At 35.8% G+C, this 16,784-nt stretch overlaps 1 protein-coding gene across 8 annotated transcripts in view; it reads right to left on the bottom strand.

The window, feature by feature from the left end:
• The window catches only part of LOC18433319 (1-aminocyclopropane-1-carboxylate oxidase homolog 6-like), a 34,061-nt gene extending 17,722 nt beyond the window's left edge, over positions 1-16,339 (bottom strand). For 3 of the 8 annotated variants that reach the window (XM_088862877.1, XM_088862898.1, XM_088862888.1), the window contains exon 1: positions 14,138-16,339. In XM_088862877.1, coding sequence (XP_088719003.1) covers positions 14,138-14,647 — 510 coding nt within the window. In that variant the 5' untranslated portion in view covers positions 14,648-16,339. Of the gene's footprint in view, positions 1-3,229; positions 3,640-7,736; positions 8,901-9,180; positions 9,969-14,137 lie in introns of those variants that run through there. The other 5 variants (XR_016052741.1, XR_016052742.1, XM_088862875.1 and 2 more) reach the window with 5 other exon arrangements.
• Positions 16,340-16,784: the final 445 nt, after the last annotated feature.

The following is a 16,784-nucleotide window of genomic DNA, read 5'->3' as shown; positions in this document are numbered from 1 at the left end:
CACCATCAAATTTTATCATAAAATATACTTTTGGCGTCAAAATGTCATCGGATGTCCTAAGCATCCATTTTCATCTCTAATTATAAAATTTAGCCTTTAAAAATAGCTCAAATCAATGAGATCTATAAACGCATGAAAATATTGAAAATGAACAGTTCAGATAATGTGCATCAAGATGCACTACTTTTGGGACTCGAAATTGTTTTTTTTTTTTTTTTATCGTATTCATACATCTCGATATCGAGATGACTATGATTAATTAGAGAGTTTTCCAACTTCAAAATAATCTTTTATGATGGATTTTTTAGGTGCCTTTTAATTCTACATTCTAAATTTGCAACCATATATAAACAATAAACTTGACATTACCCTTTCTATAGTAGTTTGTCACGCTTGTATTATTGGTCTTGTTTAAAACATGAACAATCTCATTACCAATGGATGTTAACCTCCATGGTGCGCACACTAGAATTGTGCACCATTTGATAGCATTTTCCTTATCACCCACTATCAACAACTTCCAAAGTCCCCAATTAGGAAATGGGCTTGGGTCAAGACGTTGGAGCGTAGGTTTTCATAACTCAATGTCTCAAGTTTTATTCATATGTAACCTTCTCAAAAAAACAAGAAAAAAAATTCCAAAGTCTCCATTTTAGATGGTAGGATCAGGGCTGTCAAGAGGCCGGGCACTCCATGGCCTGAAACCATGTAAAGCAAACCCAGTCTGTTAGAAACTCAGAATATCCGGCCCAAAACCACGTAAAGCAAACCTAGTCTGTTAGAAACTCAGAATATCATAATACTGCAGAGAACTCTCTTAGTTGATTAAGAATATACAAGACTCCATATAAATATACGGCTAGTAACAATTAAAGATAATTAAAGATAAATACCAACGATTATGGATAATTACTAACTAATCTTATTATAATCAAGTGACACCTAATTAAGAGATATATACCCATACAGATACATAACTAATCTTATCATAATCAAGTGACACCTAATTAAGAGATATATACCCATACAGATACATATCCATACTGATATGTATTCATAATGACGTATATCGATACTAACAAGATATCCATACGCTAAAACTCCCCCTCAAACTCAATATGCGTTTACACAATTAGCTGAAGTTTGAACAATAAGTTGCATAAACGAACTAGTTAAATCTTTAAGCCTTCACGTGCATGGATTGTTTGAACAGCAAACACAAAATGACACTTGGAAGAGCCAACAAAACCTTGTGTGGATCCGAGACATGCATGGATTGTTTGAACAGCACACAGATAATGACATTTGGACGAGCCAACAGAACTTGCTGTGGATCCGAGACAGATTTAGCAACTTGCAGTCCGAGACAGATTCAACAACTCGCAGTTCAGAACACAAGTCAGAACAGAGACAAAAGTTATTTTGCAGAGAGCCAAAACACAACTCGACAGAAAGTAGAAAAATGACTTGGCAAAGAGTCGAAACATGACTCGACAGAGTCGAAATATGACTCGGCAGCCTTTGGAAGTGCTTCCTTGGTATATGAGTTTCTCTCACTAAACTGAGAGTGTTGATTGATTCAACCATGGACGAAAGAGAGAGTTGAAGTTTTTTTTTTAATTAAAGAGATGCATACATGAAGAAGTGGCAAAAACGCATAAGTCTACTCATTCTCATAGCCTCACTCTGCAATTCTCACAAAGTAAACCCCATCCCACACAATGCTTTTCTCTATTGATTTTGTTGCCCCATTAAAAACCATACTTTCTTTTGAGGAAGAATGGCTTGGATTATCAGGTGATGGCGATGGGCAATTACAGTTTATCGAAGCGGAGCAATCATCGGGGTCTTGTATCTTTGGGGATAGTCTTGAGTAGAGGTAAGATTGCCCAAAAACTATATGGGCGATGGATGGATGGCACATCATGTTTTAAAACTCTGGAGACCTTGTGGAAGTTCAATTGAAGATGGTGGAGGAAGAGAGAGCACGCTAGAGGGCAGCCATAGGCGAGAGGGTGCAACATGGAAGAAACAGTAGAACAGGTAGAGAGAGACAAAACCATGGTTGGATTTGTAGAGAGAGAAAGAGCCATCGTTGGATGCATGTAGCGAGAGAGGGTATAATAGGTTTGTGTAATACGGTGGGTACGAATCCGAGCCAACAACAAAGGCAGCCAACGACAAAGGCAGAGGGTAATGAAATTTCCTGACCTCAGATGTGAGGTTAATCTCAGATCTGAGGTCGGCGAGCCTAAATCTGAGGTTGGCGACACAAGCCCAGATCTGAGGTTGAAGAGTCTATAGCACTGATACCATGATAGAAACTCATAATACTGCAAAGAACTCTCTCTTTATTAATTGATCAAGAATATACAAGACCCCCTATAAATATAGGGCCAGTAACAATTAAAGATAAATACCAACGGTTATGGATAATTACTCACTAATCTTATTATAATTAAGTGACACCTAATTAAGAGATATATATACCCATACAAATACATATCCATACTGATATGTATTCATAATTATGTATATCAATACTAACAAGATATTCATACGCTAACACAGCCTAAGGCCAAAATTTTAAAATTGGGCATAGCGCGAATTCTTGGCAACAAGGTCCAAACTCCAAAAAATTGGTTCCCAAACCCGAGAAAATTGGACTTTGTGGGGCCGGGCCTTATGTACACATCAGAAAACTTTTCAAAAAGCTATTTACAAAATATTTTGGGCTGGGTTCGGTCTAGCTTGGGCCCAGCCCAAAAATACAACGGACCAACTGGACCTGGCACATGGGTTAAAATGAGGCCCAAACCCAACCCGAAACTGAGCCTGGCCAAAGTTGAATATGAGTAGGCAGACACCACAAATTTCAGTGATATGTCCATGGAGATTTTCTAGATTTATGACGTAAGATATAAAAGGAAAAAGTTTATATAGAGCTGAGGCTCTAAACAATCAAATTAGAGCCCAGTTCAAATTTTTCACAAGAATAGGTTGTTTGCTGCCCAAATATCCTCAAATTGATCATCTCGGTCTCATGATGCATGGACATGAGAAGAAAAATGGATTTCGAGTTTTGGAAATGGTGCATCTTATAACGCATATTTGGACCGTCAATTTTCAAGGTTTTTAAGTTTTCATAGATCTGCTCGATCTACACTATTTTTTAAGCTTTAAATTTTATAATTAGAGATGAAAATATATTTTAAGGCTATCACAAAGATTTTTAGTATTGAAACCACATTTGTCATCACTATTTGAAGGTACACTCTACTTTAATTGTTTGGAGCCTCAGCTCTATACAAATCGCACGTGATATAAAACCCATGTATCTATTTTATGGCAACTAAGGAAGGAAACAAACAGGTATTGATCAATTTAGATCTTAAAATGCTCGACCAACGATTTCCGATCGAGCCTCTTGTTGTAGAACCTCCCGTAAAATTCTGTTACAATGAACTTGCGATATTTTGGTGGATTTTGGGGTGAGAGCAACTCCTCTATGGGACCGTAAAACGTGGAGTCATCATTCTTCCTGGGCAAGTAGAACATGGCGACTGAGATCCTTGGCTCCTTTGATGGGTTTGCCAGGACACGATGCTCCGCACTTTTGTACACCTCATTTGAAACAATCTGCACTCATTCATGAAAGTCTAAGGTTAAAAGATGAGATTGTCTTCATAGAGACTATTAATTTTTCTCATCTCTTAAATTTTCAAGATGGGTGGTTGTAAGTGTTACATATATGTAAACAAATCACACATGCATGAGTTTTATTTGACTTTTTTCTCTTTTATTTTAGGTCATTGGATTACATCTAATCCCATGGTTGTGGTATTGTAGGAACTTTGCTCTTTTAAAGGGATTAAAACCCTTTTGTTTAGAGAGAGAAAGAGTGAGAGAAAAAGATAGAGACATTGGGCTGCAATTGGATTTTCTCTTGAGGGCTTAGTATGCTCTGTTTTAGAGAGAGAAAGTGAGCAAAAGGCTTGAAGTCCATTGTGGGTTTGTTGTGTGTCATGTTTTAGTGAGAGAAATTGTTAAAAAGAACTCATTTTTTGGTGTTTTTGGTGTCTTATTTTTTGGCTCTGTTTAGAGTAAGAAACGGTTGTTGGAAATTGATATTTTGAACTCGATTTCACTTTGTAATCTTTCCAAATCAGTAAGTAAAATCTCGCGTCATTCTTCCATGGATATAAGTCACGATTTGTGACCGAACCACGTTAAATCTTCGTGCTCTGTGGATTGACTGTTGCTAGATTTTTATTCCATGTTTTGGCTTTGATATCGTGTAGTTGTTTTTGCTTGTTTATATTGATATAAATGAACAATAGTTGTGAATGTTATAAACCTTTGCTGATTTTTCATCAATCGATCCCAACAACTAGTATCAAAGCTTAAAGTTTGTTCTTCATTGTGTCTGTGAAGAAAAGGGTTTTTTGCTATTGTGGTTATTTGTTGTTTTTTCCTTGAAAATGGAAAGGGCAATTGAATTTGAAAAATTAAATTAAAGTAATTGGCCAATATGAAAAGTTATAGTAGGAAATTATATTGTTGGAAAAGAATTGGATCGACCACTTCGAGATAAGCAAACCATACTTATTGGAATAGAAGATTGGGAATGGGATGTTCTTGATCGAAAATGTTTGCCAGCTATTTGACCAAGTATTTCACCATCAATTTTATTTAATGTTTGTCAATATCAAACATCTACAGAGCTTTGTCAATCTTTAAAGCAATCTTTTGAGCAACCCTTTAGTGCAAATAAAATGAATGCGATGAAAACATTATTTCTTTTGAAAATAAAAAAAGGTGTTACAATTAGGTCTCATGTGAGTGAATTTAATTCAATTTCTACGCAATTGAAGTCTTTGAAAGTGAATTTGGATAAAAAAGTGTTATGTTTGATTTTGTTGAGTTCTTTGCCTGCTAGTTGGGATACCTTTGTCACCACTGTGACTAATACAATGGGTAGCAAGTTTAATTTAAAACATGTTGTAGCTTCATTGTTAAATGAATAGACTAGAAAGGCATCCACACAAATACTTGCCAAATCAAATCAAGCATTGGCAGCATGAGATAGAGGAAGAACACAATAGAGAGATCAACCCTATGGATTTAATCAGGGCAAATCTCATAGCAAAGGCAAGTCCAAGTCACAGGGTAAGAAGGTTACTTGCTAGTATTACAAGAAACCTGGTCACAAAAAGAAAGATCATTATGCTTTAAAGAATAAGCAAGAGGCCAAGGGCAATGATAACCATGTCGAAGCAAGTATAGTTTCAGATGGTGAAGATGAGATCACTTTTAGTATTGCATGCACAACATTGTCTATTGCATATCCTTGGGTTTTAGACTCTGGTGATTCGTTGCATGTTTGCCTAGAAAGGTCATACTTTTCATCCTACACTGATGTGGACGGTGGCTTGGTTTATCTTGGTGATGATTGAGCTTGCAAAATCTTGGGCATTAGAAATGTTGTTATCAAAGCAATCAGATGGAAAGAAATACACATTGAGATATGTGAGGCATGTTCCTGAGTTGAAAAAAAATCTCATTTCAGCCGGGCAGTTAGATGACGTTGGTTTCATAATGACTTTTGGAAATTGGTCATAGAAGATTTCAAGAGGTTGTATGACAATGTTGAAAGGGCAAATATATGAGAATCTCTACACTCTTCATAGCACAGCTCAAAGGATTGATGCTACAGCTAATAAGCATGAGGATATGCAGATTTGACATAGTCATTTGGGTCATCTCAATAAGCATGGTATGAAGGTATTGCAAACTCAAAATCTTATTCATATTTCTAAGCATTCTTTTCTTGATTTTTGTGATCATTGTGTTATGGGTAAGTAGCGTAGAGTTAGTTTTAAAAGAAATGAATCTCATAAAAAAAGTAAAGCATTAGAATTGATTTATTCTGATTTTTTTGGCCATGTTAATGTTAAATCTCTTGGTGACGCTTTTTATTTTGTGACTTTTTTAGATGATTTTTCTAGAAAGTGTTGGTTGTATCCATTGGCATCTAAGGATCAAGTTTTTTAAGTTTTCAAGGTTTTTAAAGCCAATGTTGAAAAAGAAACAGATAGATTTATAAAATGCTTGCAAACTGATAATGGTGGTGAATATTACTCGAATGTTTTTTATACTTTTTGTAAAGAGAATGACATTCGCAAAATAAGGATTGTTCTTGGGACACCACAACAAAATTGTGTCATTGAGATGATAAATATGACCATCATTGAAAGAGTAAGAATTATGCTATTAGAATCTAGTCTTGGTAAGCAATTTTGGGCTGAAGCTGCTTGTATAGTTATATATTTGATCAATAGATCTCCCAGTACATCATTGAATAGTGAAATGCCTAAAATTCTATGGAGAGCTAAAAGTGTGTCATATGAACACTTGAGAACATTTGGGTGTGAAGCTTATGTTCAAGTGCCCAGTGAAAGTAGAGCCAAGCTGGATGCCTAATCAAGAAGATGTGTTTTTCTTGAGTATGGTGGTGATGATAGAGGTTATAGGATTTGAGATCCTATTGCAAAAAAGACTATTAGAAGTTGGGATGTTCTCTTTAATGAGAATATAATGTTTGTTGAAAAGAAACAAGAAGAGCCGAAACAAGAAATGCTTGTTGTGGACATACCAGAACCAAATCCCATTGTTTTACCTCAACAAGTGCAAGAGAGTCAAGTTCAAAGGCAAAACAGTTTTGATGGAGGTGATGCTAGTTATGAAGATGACACTGAATTAGTTCAAGATGAAGAATAACTATCAATTACACCTGAGCCAGAATTGAGAAGATCCACATGTCCTCACAAACCCACACAAAGGTATTCTCCTTCCTTATAGTATATTTTGTATACTGATAGCGGTGGACCTGAGTCTTTTCAAAAGGCTATTTATTACTCTGATGTTGAAATGTGGCACAAGGCAATGAAGGAAGAAATTGATGTTTTGCTAAGAATGATACGTGGGAGTTGGTGGAACTTTCACATGGGAAGAAAGCATTGAATGATAGGTGGGTATATGCTATTAAGTGGGAGGTAAATGGTCTTATGAGATATAAGACAAGACTTGTGGTGAAAGGCTCTGGGAAAAAATTAGGTGTTGATTTTAACTTTTTGCCATGTTGTTAAGTATAGCTCTATTAGAGTTGTTTTCTCCCACCTAGGCTCAAGCCTTAGGCTTCTTTTACAAGACAGTTTTTTTTTTTAAAAAAAAAAACATACGTGTATGACTCTCTAACCCATCCATGCCTTTATTTATATTGAAAAAATATTGTTTTGGACAATATTTGTTCATACAATTTTAACTTTTGACCAAAAAATCTTAACATAAATATAACTTGAAACTAAACTCCCTAACTTTAATTAAAATATCTAAAAAGTCTCTAGAATTCCTAAAAAATAAAAAAACTCTAAAGTGATGTTCCCCATATTTAGGTCTCTTGATGCAGGAAGGAAATGTGGGAAATTGATTCCACCCTTTCCTTGAACCTTAAACAACTAAGATCAATAATAATAGAGAAAGAATATGGTTGTAAGTCACGCCAAGAGAAGAACTTTCTTCATTTATAAAATAAAATTCATTCCAATAAAATATCCTTTAAACTATGACATCCAACTTTTTATAAGCCTATGAAACTCTAATTTAACTTGAGATTCAAGTAAATATTTAATACTCTAAAGCACCCCTAAAACAATACCAATATTTCAAAAATACCATTTGTGAACAGTAAAACGTGAATAGTAACACGTGAACAGTAACAAGTGAACAGTATTGCGTGAATAGTAACAGTGAACAGTAACATATGAACAGTAACACACGTATAGTAAATAAAAAAATATAACCCTAGAAATCCTAAAAACCTTAGAAATAAACACTAAAACTAACACTATAATATACATCATTGAAATTGAATTAAAATACAAAATAAGAAGACTTTTTCCCTCCATCATTCTCCCATTGTTGGAGAAAACTCGTCCTCGAGTTTTGAAGTGTGTTAAGATGAGCTCAACATCAAAACCACATTATTTGGCCTTCTTTTTCTTTGTCGGTTCAAATACTATTCGTGGTAAAAATAAAACCTCAAAAAATGGGTCTTCATGGGGATAATGAGGAATCCATGCAAATTTATCAAATTCAATTATTTGTAAACTCCCGTTGGAAATCATGTAAGATACTCCAAAATCAATTAGAAGTTTTCTCAACATCTATTTGATCACTTTTTGAAATCAAGGCCACAATTTGCTAATTCTAAGTTGACCACACTTCTATCGTGCTACTTTGATTCCAATGCCCTAAATCTCCTTGATGTTCCAGATCTTCAGCTTTTTCTTCGTCAAAGATCGATTCACCCACAAAATCTTGATCACCATCAGAGATTAGATATCTTCCAAAATCTTGTTCATCATCTAAGTATGTATCGAAAATTGGTGGCAGATCACAATCTACAACCTTTTTACTTTCGATATGACCTACACCAAAATCAACCTCATTTTCCTTCAAATCATGTAGATCAACTAAATCCCATGATTTATTCTCTTGAACATGAGGCTCCCAACACGGAACGCGTGGATAGAATAGGTGGTTGAAGGCAGCTTCATAATTCTGTTCCAACTCTGAGTCGGACTTTGTGCCATTCTCCATAAAAACCCTTACGATTTGGATCTATATCCCTATATATTCCTCTTTGTTTAGGAACGCTTTTGCTACTTATGCGGCAATAGCACCATAACCTTCTCCGTCTAGTTGTTGATTTCCTTGTGTAGTCAGATCAGAACCTCCATGACAAGCCATTGCAATCTCCAGTTGTCCTCGAACCATGCTCTAATCCCACTTGATGCAAGAAGGAAATGTGAGAAATTGAATCCACCGTTCTCTTGAATCTTAAAAAAGTAAAATCAGTAAGAAAAGATAAAGAACATCGTTGTAAATTATGCAAAGAGAAGAAGAATTTTCTTCTTTGATAAAATAAAATTTATTCCAATAATATATCTACTAAACTATGACATCCAACCTTTTATAAGCCTATGAAACCTTAATTTAACTTGAAATTCAAGTAAATATTTGATCTTCTTTTTCTTTGTCGGCTCAAATAATATTTTAGGTAAAAAAAAATTTCTCAATAAATGGGTCTTGATAGGGATAATGAGGAATCCATGCAAGTTTATCAAATTCAATTATTTGTAAACTCCCATTAGAAATTATGTAAAATACGTCAAACTCAATTGTCAGACCTTTAGAAGTTTTCTCAACATCTATTTGATCACTTTCTAAAAACAGGGCCACAATTTGTTGATTCTGAGTCGACCACATTTCCATAGCGCTACTCTGATTCCAATGCCCTAAATCTCCTTGATGTTTCAGATCTTCATCTTTTTCTTCGTCAAAGATCGGTTCCCTCACGAAATCTTGATCACCATAAGAGATAAGATCTCTTCCAAAATCTTGTTTATCATCTACGTATGTATTGAAAATTGGTGGCAAATCCCAATCTACAATCTTTTGACTTTCGATACAACCTACACTAAGATCAATCTCGTTTTCCTTCAAATCATATAGATCAACTAAATCCCATGATTTATTCTCCCGAACATGAGGCTCCCAACGTGCATAGAACGGGTGGTTGAAGGCAGCTTCATCATTCCATTCCAACTTTGAGTCAAACTTTGATTTGTGTCAATCTCCATAAAAACCCTCACGATTTGGATATATCAATGTAGGTTTCTCTTTGTTTAGGGCATGCTTTTGCTGGCACCGCTTGCGCAGCAATTACTCTGTAACCTTTTCTGTCAAGTTGTTGATTTCCTAGTGTAGTTAGATCAGATCAGTACCCCTACAGCTAAGACCTCCACGACAAGCCATCGCAATCTCCAGCTGTCCTCGAACCATGCTCTAATACCACTTGATGCAGAAAGGAAAGGTGAGATATTGAATCCATCGTTCTCATGAACCTTGAAAAAATAAAATCAGTAAGAAGAGAGAAAGAACGTGGCCATAAATTACGCCAAGAGAAGAATAACTTTCTTCTTTGATAAAATAAAATTTATTCCAATAACATATCCTCTAAACTATGATATCCAACCTTTTATAAGCCAATGAAATCTTAATTTAACTTGAGATTCAAGTAAATATTTAATATTGTAAAATACCTTTAAAACCATACCAAAATTTCAAATCTATTAAACATACCTAATTAGCAGGCCAAATCTGAGAGGTTGTGGCTTCAGATACTTGCTCCGCAGAGAGAGAGGGCTCGAAGGTTGTAGAGAGATAAAGAGAAAAGAGAGAGCGAGTGAAAGAAGAGAAATGACATGAAGAAAGGGCTCGATGGCTTTTGAGGATACCAAATAGGCAAAGAACACTTCACTTAAAAGGACACGAGCCGTTAGGTAATGCGATCATTTGACAGCATTAGTGATTGCAGAAAAATAGCCCCTATGTCCAATGTTTTTACTGCCTGACAAGGGACAACTTAGGGGAAAAAAATGCCGTGGGGTGGGGCTCATAATCTTGGACAAATGAGATAGCAAATGGTAATCCCATACATAATTTGCTCTAAAAAACAAGGGTGTTTTGGTAAAAAAAGTACCTTTTTGAATTGGAAAAGTTTATAAAGAGCCGAGGCTTTAAACAATCAAATTAGAGCCCACATCAAAAATTTCACTATAAGATGTTGTTTGATGCCCAAATATCCTCAATTTGATCAACTCGACATCAAGATACATGGACATGAGAAAAAAATACATTTCAAGTTTTAGAAATAGCACATCTTGTAACGTAATTTTGGACCGTCAATTTTCAAGATTTTCAATTTTTTTTAGATCTGCTCTATCTAAACTATTTTTTAAGCTTTAAATTTTATAATTAAATATGGAAATATATTTTAAGACAATCACAAGGATTTCTAGTATTAAAACCACATTTCTAGACACTATTTGAAGGTGCGCTTTATTTTGATTGTTTAGAGTTGGACTCTATACAAACTACACCCTTTCGAATTTGGGGTTAGTTGAAAAAAATGTACTTTTTTAGTGTTTTAGAAAGTTATTGGGGGAGAGAGGGTGTTAGTAAAATCCTGAGGCATTGGATCTAGATCAAACAGTCATATATGAGATATATACTTCCCCTCCCATCCAGTTGTCCAATTTAGATCAAGTGAGCCACTGACTGTTTGATCAAGATCCAACGCCTCATAGTATTTTATTTTTAATTTTGCTTTTATAAATTGTTTGAATATGGAATTCGGTACAAGTCATCTTCTCAATGTGGGGCATCTAAAAAAAACCTATTAAAAAGAATTTTCGATAAAATATAATTACCAAAATTCACCTTGAAGCTTTCAGAATGGACCGTTAGATATGGGAATTATATAAGTTTTATGCATTAGGGGAACCATAGAAAAGCCCCACTCCCTTTAAGTTTTCAATAAATAAATAATCAACTGAAACTCTCTTGAAATTAATAACCTCTAAAAAAAAGGGGGAAAATTTTGTATAGAAGCTTAATTCATCATATTATTTCATGTAAAACCTCTTTCCGTTTTTCTTTCTAGCGGCATAAGGAAATCCTTAAGGATTTTACCGAACCGCTCATCTCTTATCTCCCTCTTTTATTTACTTTTTACCATAAAAATTCCCTCTTTTTTTCTTTCCACCCATTAAAAAAGTTTTTGGGTTGAAATGGTATAAAAGATTTGTTGGTATAATCAAAAGTCAATAAAAGAAGGAGATAAGAGATGATGGGGTATGGTGAAATCTTTATGGTTTTTTATGCTGCTGAAAAGAAAAACGGAAAGAGGGTCTACTATAAAATAATCTATCATATATTTGACACATTTGGAATTCTCATACTCCTTAACAAAGGAATCACTCATGGTTACAAAAATAATATTCATGATACTTTGGTTTTTGTTATGCCATGTCTCATATGCATCCTTAACAACTTGAGGAGCATTGATTGTGGGCGGATTAGGTGGTCTAAAAGTCAATAATGGCAATAGACCATCTTCATGAAACACATAACCAAATTTCCTTCTCCATTAAGAGAAGTTGATTTCATTGAACCTCTCCTCCTTAAACAATTCGGTGAGTATTGATCGGACTGTCATGGGTTCCTCTTTGGCACTCTATAATCCCTCTAAAGACCTTAAAAAAAGCCGTAAATGAGCCTAGCTCTGATACCAATTGTTATTAGCCTGAGATCTCACTATACTTTTTGTCTGATTTTATAATGATGAGAAATACCTAATAAATTGCTAAAAAAAATACTTTAAATATTCATTGTGAATTTTAGATAATTTTTCGAAATTTTATTTGCTAAAAAAATAAGGGTTTTCATATTGTTTGGCTCAAATTCCACTTTAATCCTGACCTGACAGTGCCATGTGGCGTTAGGGCTGCCACACGACACCCCACACCTCACTCTAGGATCGCCGTCCAGCTGGGCACTGATCCCTAAGCGGGGGATTAGATTGGCATTTGGTTACTTGTTTTATAAGGAGTTGTGTTATTGTATCTTGTTATATATTGTTGTATTTTGTTATATAATGTTATAAATTAAGGCCCTATTTTTATCACATGTCTTAATTAACTCACATATGGATCATGCATGGCATGTGTGAAGTTTAATTTATTTATTTATTTGATATTATAGAGAAAATGTATTTTCAAATTTGAGTTGAAAAATATATTTAATTTGATTGGTTTGAAATTTTAGATCTACAAAGTGATTGGCTTTCATAAAGAAGAATATCTCCACATGTATGAGCTTTACCAATTACTCCTTTGCCCTTTAGCTTTTGTGGTTATCTACTTTAATATATTATTAAAAAAAACTAAGGGTCTTTTTGTAAGGCCATATTGGATACAATTGGAACAAAAACATGGACCAAGGACAAAATGATAAAGTGACATAACTTAATATTAGGGTGCGTGATAATGGTGTGAAATCTCATCCCTTCATTCTAGTGGTTGGATGGGGATGCGTAGTTAGGTACATTAGCTGTCACGTGCCTTTGAATTAATATATCAAAGGTGTTGATTGAATCCCATGTTATAAAAACACATCATGAGATCTCAAACCCTAACGATATCAACTCTTGAACCATTTTGGAAAATTGTTGTTCCCCTCCTTCTTCTGAGGTTTTGTAAGAGAAAATTGAAGAGAGAGAGCTTTTAGAGTTCCATTAATAGTGATCTTGATGGTGGTCCTCCTTTCTTATACTTAAGTCCATAGTGTGCATTTATTTAGGTAAACTCCATTGAATTTTAGTTTCTAAGAAGATCATATCTTTGGCATTTATAGTTGTTAGAATTTTGAATTTAGAAAAGTTTCATTGATCTTAGAATCCCCATTTGATAATCTTTTTCGTCACGCTTATTCATAGTGTGGTCCTTCATGAGTTATAGCCTATATGCATGAGAATCCATGATCATGCATAATATCCATCAAATAATTTAGTTTCAGAGTGTCACAGAACTTTTCATCACGTTTTTACCTATAGGAGTTCATAATCTTTCCATACAATACTGTTTTGGTGGTCCGAGGGATCACTGTGTGTAGTTTGGCCATAACTCTCTTGTTTTTTATTCGACTCGATTCAAACATTTTACATTCTGTTTTGGATGATAATGCTAGTGTGTTGAGATCTTAAGAAGTAATTTGAGGGTGTGTAATTTCTTTCCATTTGATTTAGACACTCTTATTAGATTGAACCACTTTTGTACAATTCGAAAGGACAAAATTAAGTCTTTATAAGACTCGATTACGTGGCCCCGGCACAAGGGATTCGAAACATGACGTCTTTATTTTAATTCGAAATTCTAATTCCCTGTTTAGTTGATTTTATTTTTTGAAAAAAATTAGAGTTATGAAAAATGATTCTATAAGATATTTTTCTATTCATGTGTGTAAGATCTCAAAATATTATCAATTAATATGACATGGATCTATAGAAAAGTCAAATCTAACCATTATACTTTTTTAAAAATTCGTACTATCTTTAATGATGATCCTAAGGTCCTACATACATTAGTAGGAGAGGGTCCTACTCGATGATCGAGATATACACGAAATTTTCCGGAAAAAAAATTACAACGGAAATGCTCTTCAGATTACTAACCTGTAGCAAGTCCCCGAAATTGACCACAAGCTCACCGGGCGCCGGCCGCACATCGACCCACTCCTCGCCGTTGAGCACCTGGAGTCCGCCCACCTGGTTTTGGAGCAGCACCGTCAGCAGCCCAGGGTCCGAGTGCCCAACCAAACCTACCGTCAGCTCCGGCTCAGGACACCAAGGATAGTAGTGAGCTAACAGTCGCCTCCCCTCCAACCCACTAATCCCCTTCAAAAACTCAAACCCTAACCCTAAACCCTCTGATAATAAACCCATCAGGGTCTCCGCGACCACGGTAGCCTCTTGTGCCCACTCAAGAAGAGGCGCACGGCAGGGCTCCCGCACGGACCAAGGGTCCACAGGCACCGGACCCAGGTTCACCAGTAGTGTGTCGCGCCAGCTTGCCGCCTTGCTCCGGTACAGATCGAAATTGCTCGCAAAGGCCACCCCTTTTGTATGGTCTCGTGTGTAGTAAGGGGCCTTTTCGGCATGCGGCTGCTCATTAAAGGCTCTCATTGAATCGATCGTAGCTTGAAGAAGGTTGGAATTGATTCCATGGTTGATGAGGTAGAAGAAGCCCCAGGACGATGCGGCTTGGTGGATTTGAGCGGCCGCAATAGCATGAGGGGTGGAGAGATCAACAGTTGGAATCGGGGCCGCAGGGCAGGGAGCGACTGTGGGAATAGCACGGGACTCGTGAGGATGGAAGGCGAATTCGAGTCAACGAGGCATTTGACGCTGATCTTTGATTCGTCGAAGGCTCGGAGCTCGGCCAATCGATCGTAGTCTTGTGTTTCAGCGGCGTTGGCGGTACCCATTCTCAATGGTTTTGGGCGGCCTTCTTTTCCTCTGCATTGGAATTTTGGGATTTCTGGGAGAGACAGAGGGCTGCGATCGGTGACGCCCAAAGACTAGCAGGTGAGGGGTGGGTGCTATCGTCGTTGTCGTCTCTCTGTTTTACTTTCTATGCAATAAAATAACATTTTTCCATTGCCATCGCCATCGCCATTGCACGGCATAAAATATTGGGAGAGGAAGCCCTACTTGTATAGCGTGCTCCCTCGGTAGGATCATACTGTAAAAGTATTCCCTCACCTGAAAGTCCATTTTCATGTCCGTCTCTAACATGCTTCTAGCCGAGGTAGGGAGTGTAATCCGCGGAATGTAATCTTTGAACTTGAAAATTTGAGAAGCGTCGAGCTTTGGTGATGTCAAAGTGAAGCAGAGAAAGAGAGCAAGAGAGAGAGAGAGGTGGGGGACGCATTTGGTAGAGAGAGAGGGAGAAACTACCCATCTTCAAATGCAGGTCACAGTGCCATATACAAACACACCAATATCTCTCACTCTTGTAGAAAATCAGGTGGTATGTTTCTCTTTTCTTTTGATCAATGTGAGCCATTTCTTTGTCTAGGAATGCTCTGATTTTTCTCTCTTTCTCTCTCAAGCTGTTTTTTTTTTTTTTTCTGGTTCATGTGCTACAGTGATTTGAAATAGATTTCTTATGAGCAAACATTAGAAATTGCACCATTTTATTGGACATTTTATGGAGGAGCTGAGCTATGCTAATGTCACATCTACCGTTTCTGAAGTAGTTAACTCTCTTTCTTGTAATCTGAAACTCGGCCCAGGTAACTTGGGCGATGCCCGTTTAGTTTCATTATATTAAAACGTCCAACTTAAATCAGATATGTAAAAGCGTGTTTTTCGTTGTTACTTATATGGCGCCTTTATATGGGTGCAGTTGCATAGAGATGCATCCGTAGCAAAGTGCGCCTTTAAATTTTATCATGGTATATAATTTTGATATAAAATATTCTTAGGATTATCTCAAAATCTATTTTTATATCTAATTATAAAATTTAAATTTTTAAAAATGGTTAAAATCAAGTAGATCTATAAACATATCAAAATCTTGAAAATGGACGGTGTAGATACTATGTTGTAAAATGCATTATTTTTTAGATTTAAAATCTTTTAATTTTTCATCGTCATACATCTCGATGTCGAAATGATCAGGGTTTTTCAACATTAAAAACTACCTTGTCTAATGGAATTTTGAGGTGCATCCATAGCTCTACATCATAAGGTTGCAACATTATATAAACTTTTTCTTTTTTACAAGGTACTTAAAAACCCACAACAAAAAATGGCATTTTTATTATATATAATTTAATTTTAGTTTTATTTTCTTAGGAAAAAAAAAACAAAAAAAAGGGGTTGGACTCGGACTCGCCCAAGTAAATCACCTCGGTCCGGGCCCAAGTATTTTGGCCAAGTCAATTTTTTGAACTATGCTTGTAATTGTATAGAATTCTTTCATGCGGTATATGAACCAAACTTTCGTTGAAATTTGATGTAACCTAGATTCCTAGGAAATAGAAAAATTTGTGTTTCTAGGATATTTGGGCGAGCCCCATTCTTCATTTATGAGTAACATTATTTTCGCTTTCAAGATTAGTCGTGGGGCTAATGGTAGAGTCTGTGACTGATGATGCAGTGTAAATATTTGAACAAATTCCAGCTTCATTTGTAGGTTACGAAACTTGTTGCCTGGAATTTTTTCCAATATGCGAGTTTGATACCTATCCTAGAATAGTACTTTTTATTTATTTTGATGATTTGATTTGAAACACAAATTTATGGCATCTAGAAG

Source organism: Amborella trichopoda, chromosome 1 (genome assembly GCF_054954075.1).
Source record: "Amborella trichopoda isolate Santa Cruz 75 chromosome 1, AtrichopodaSantaCruz75HAP2 v2.0, whole genome shotgun sequence".
Taxonomy (NCBI): domain Eukaryota; kingdom Viridiplantae; phylum Streptophyta; class Magnoliopsida; order Amborellales; family Amborellaceae; genus Amborella; species Amborella trichopoda.
This window is presented reverse-complemented; position numbering and strand designations above follow the sequence as displayed.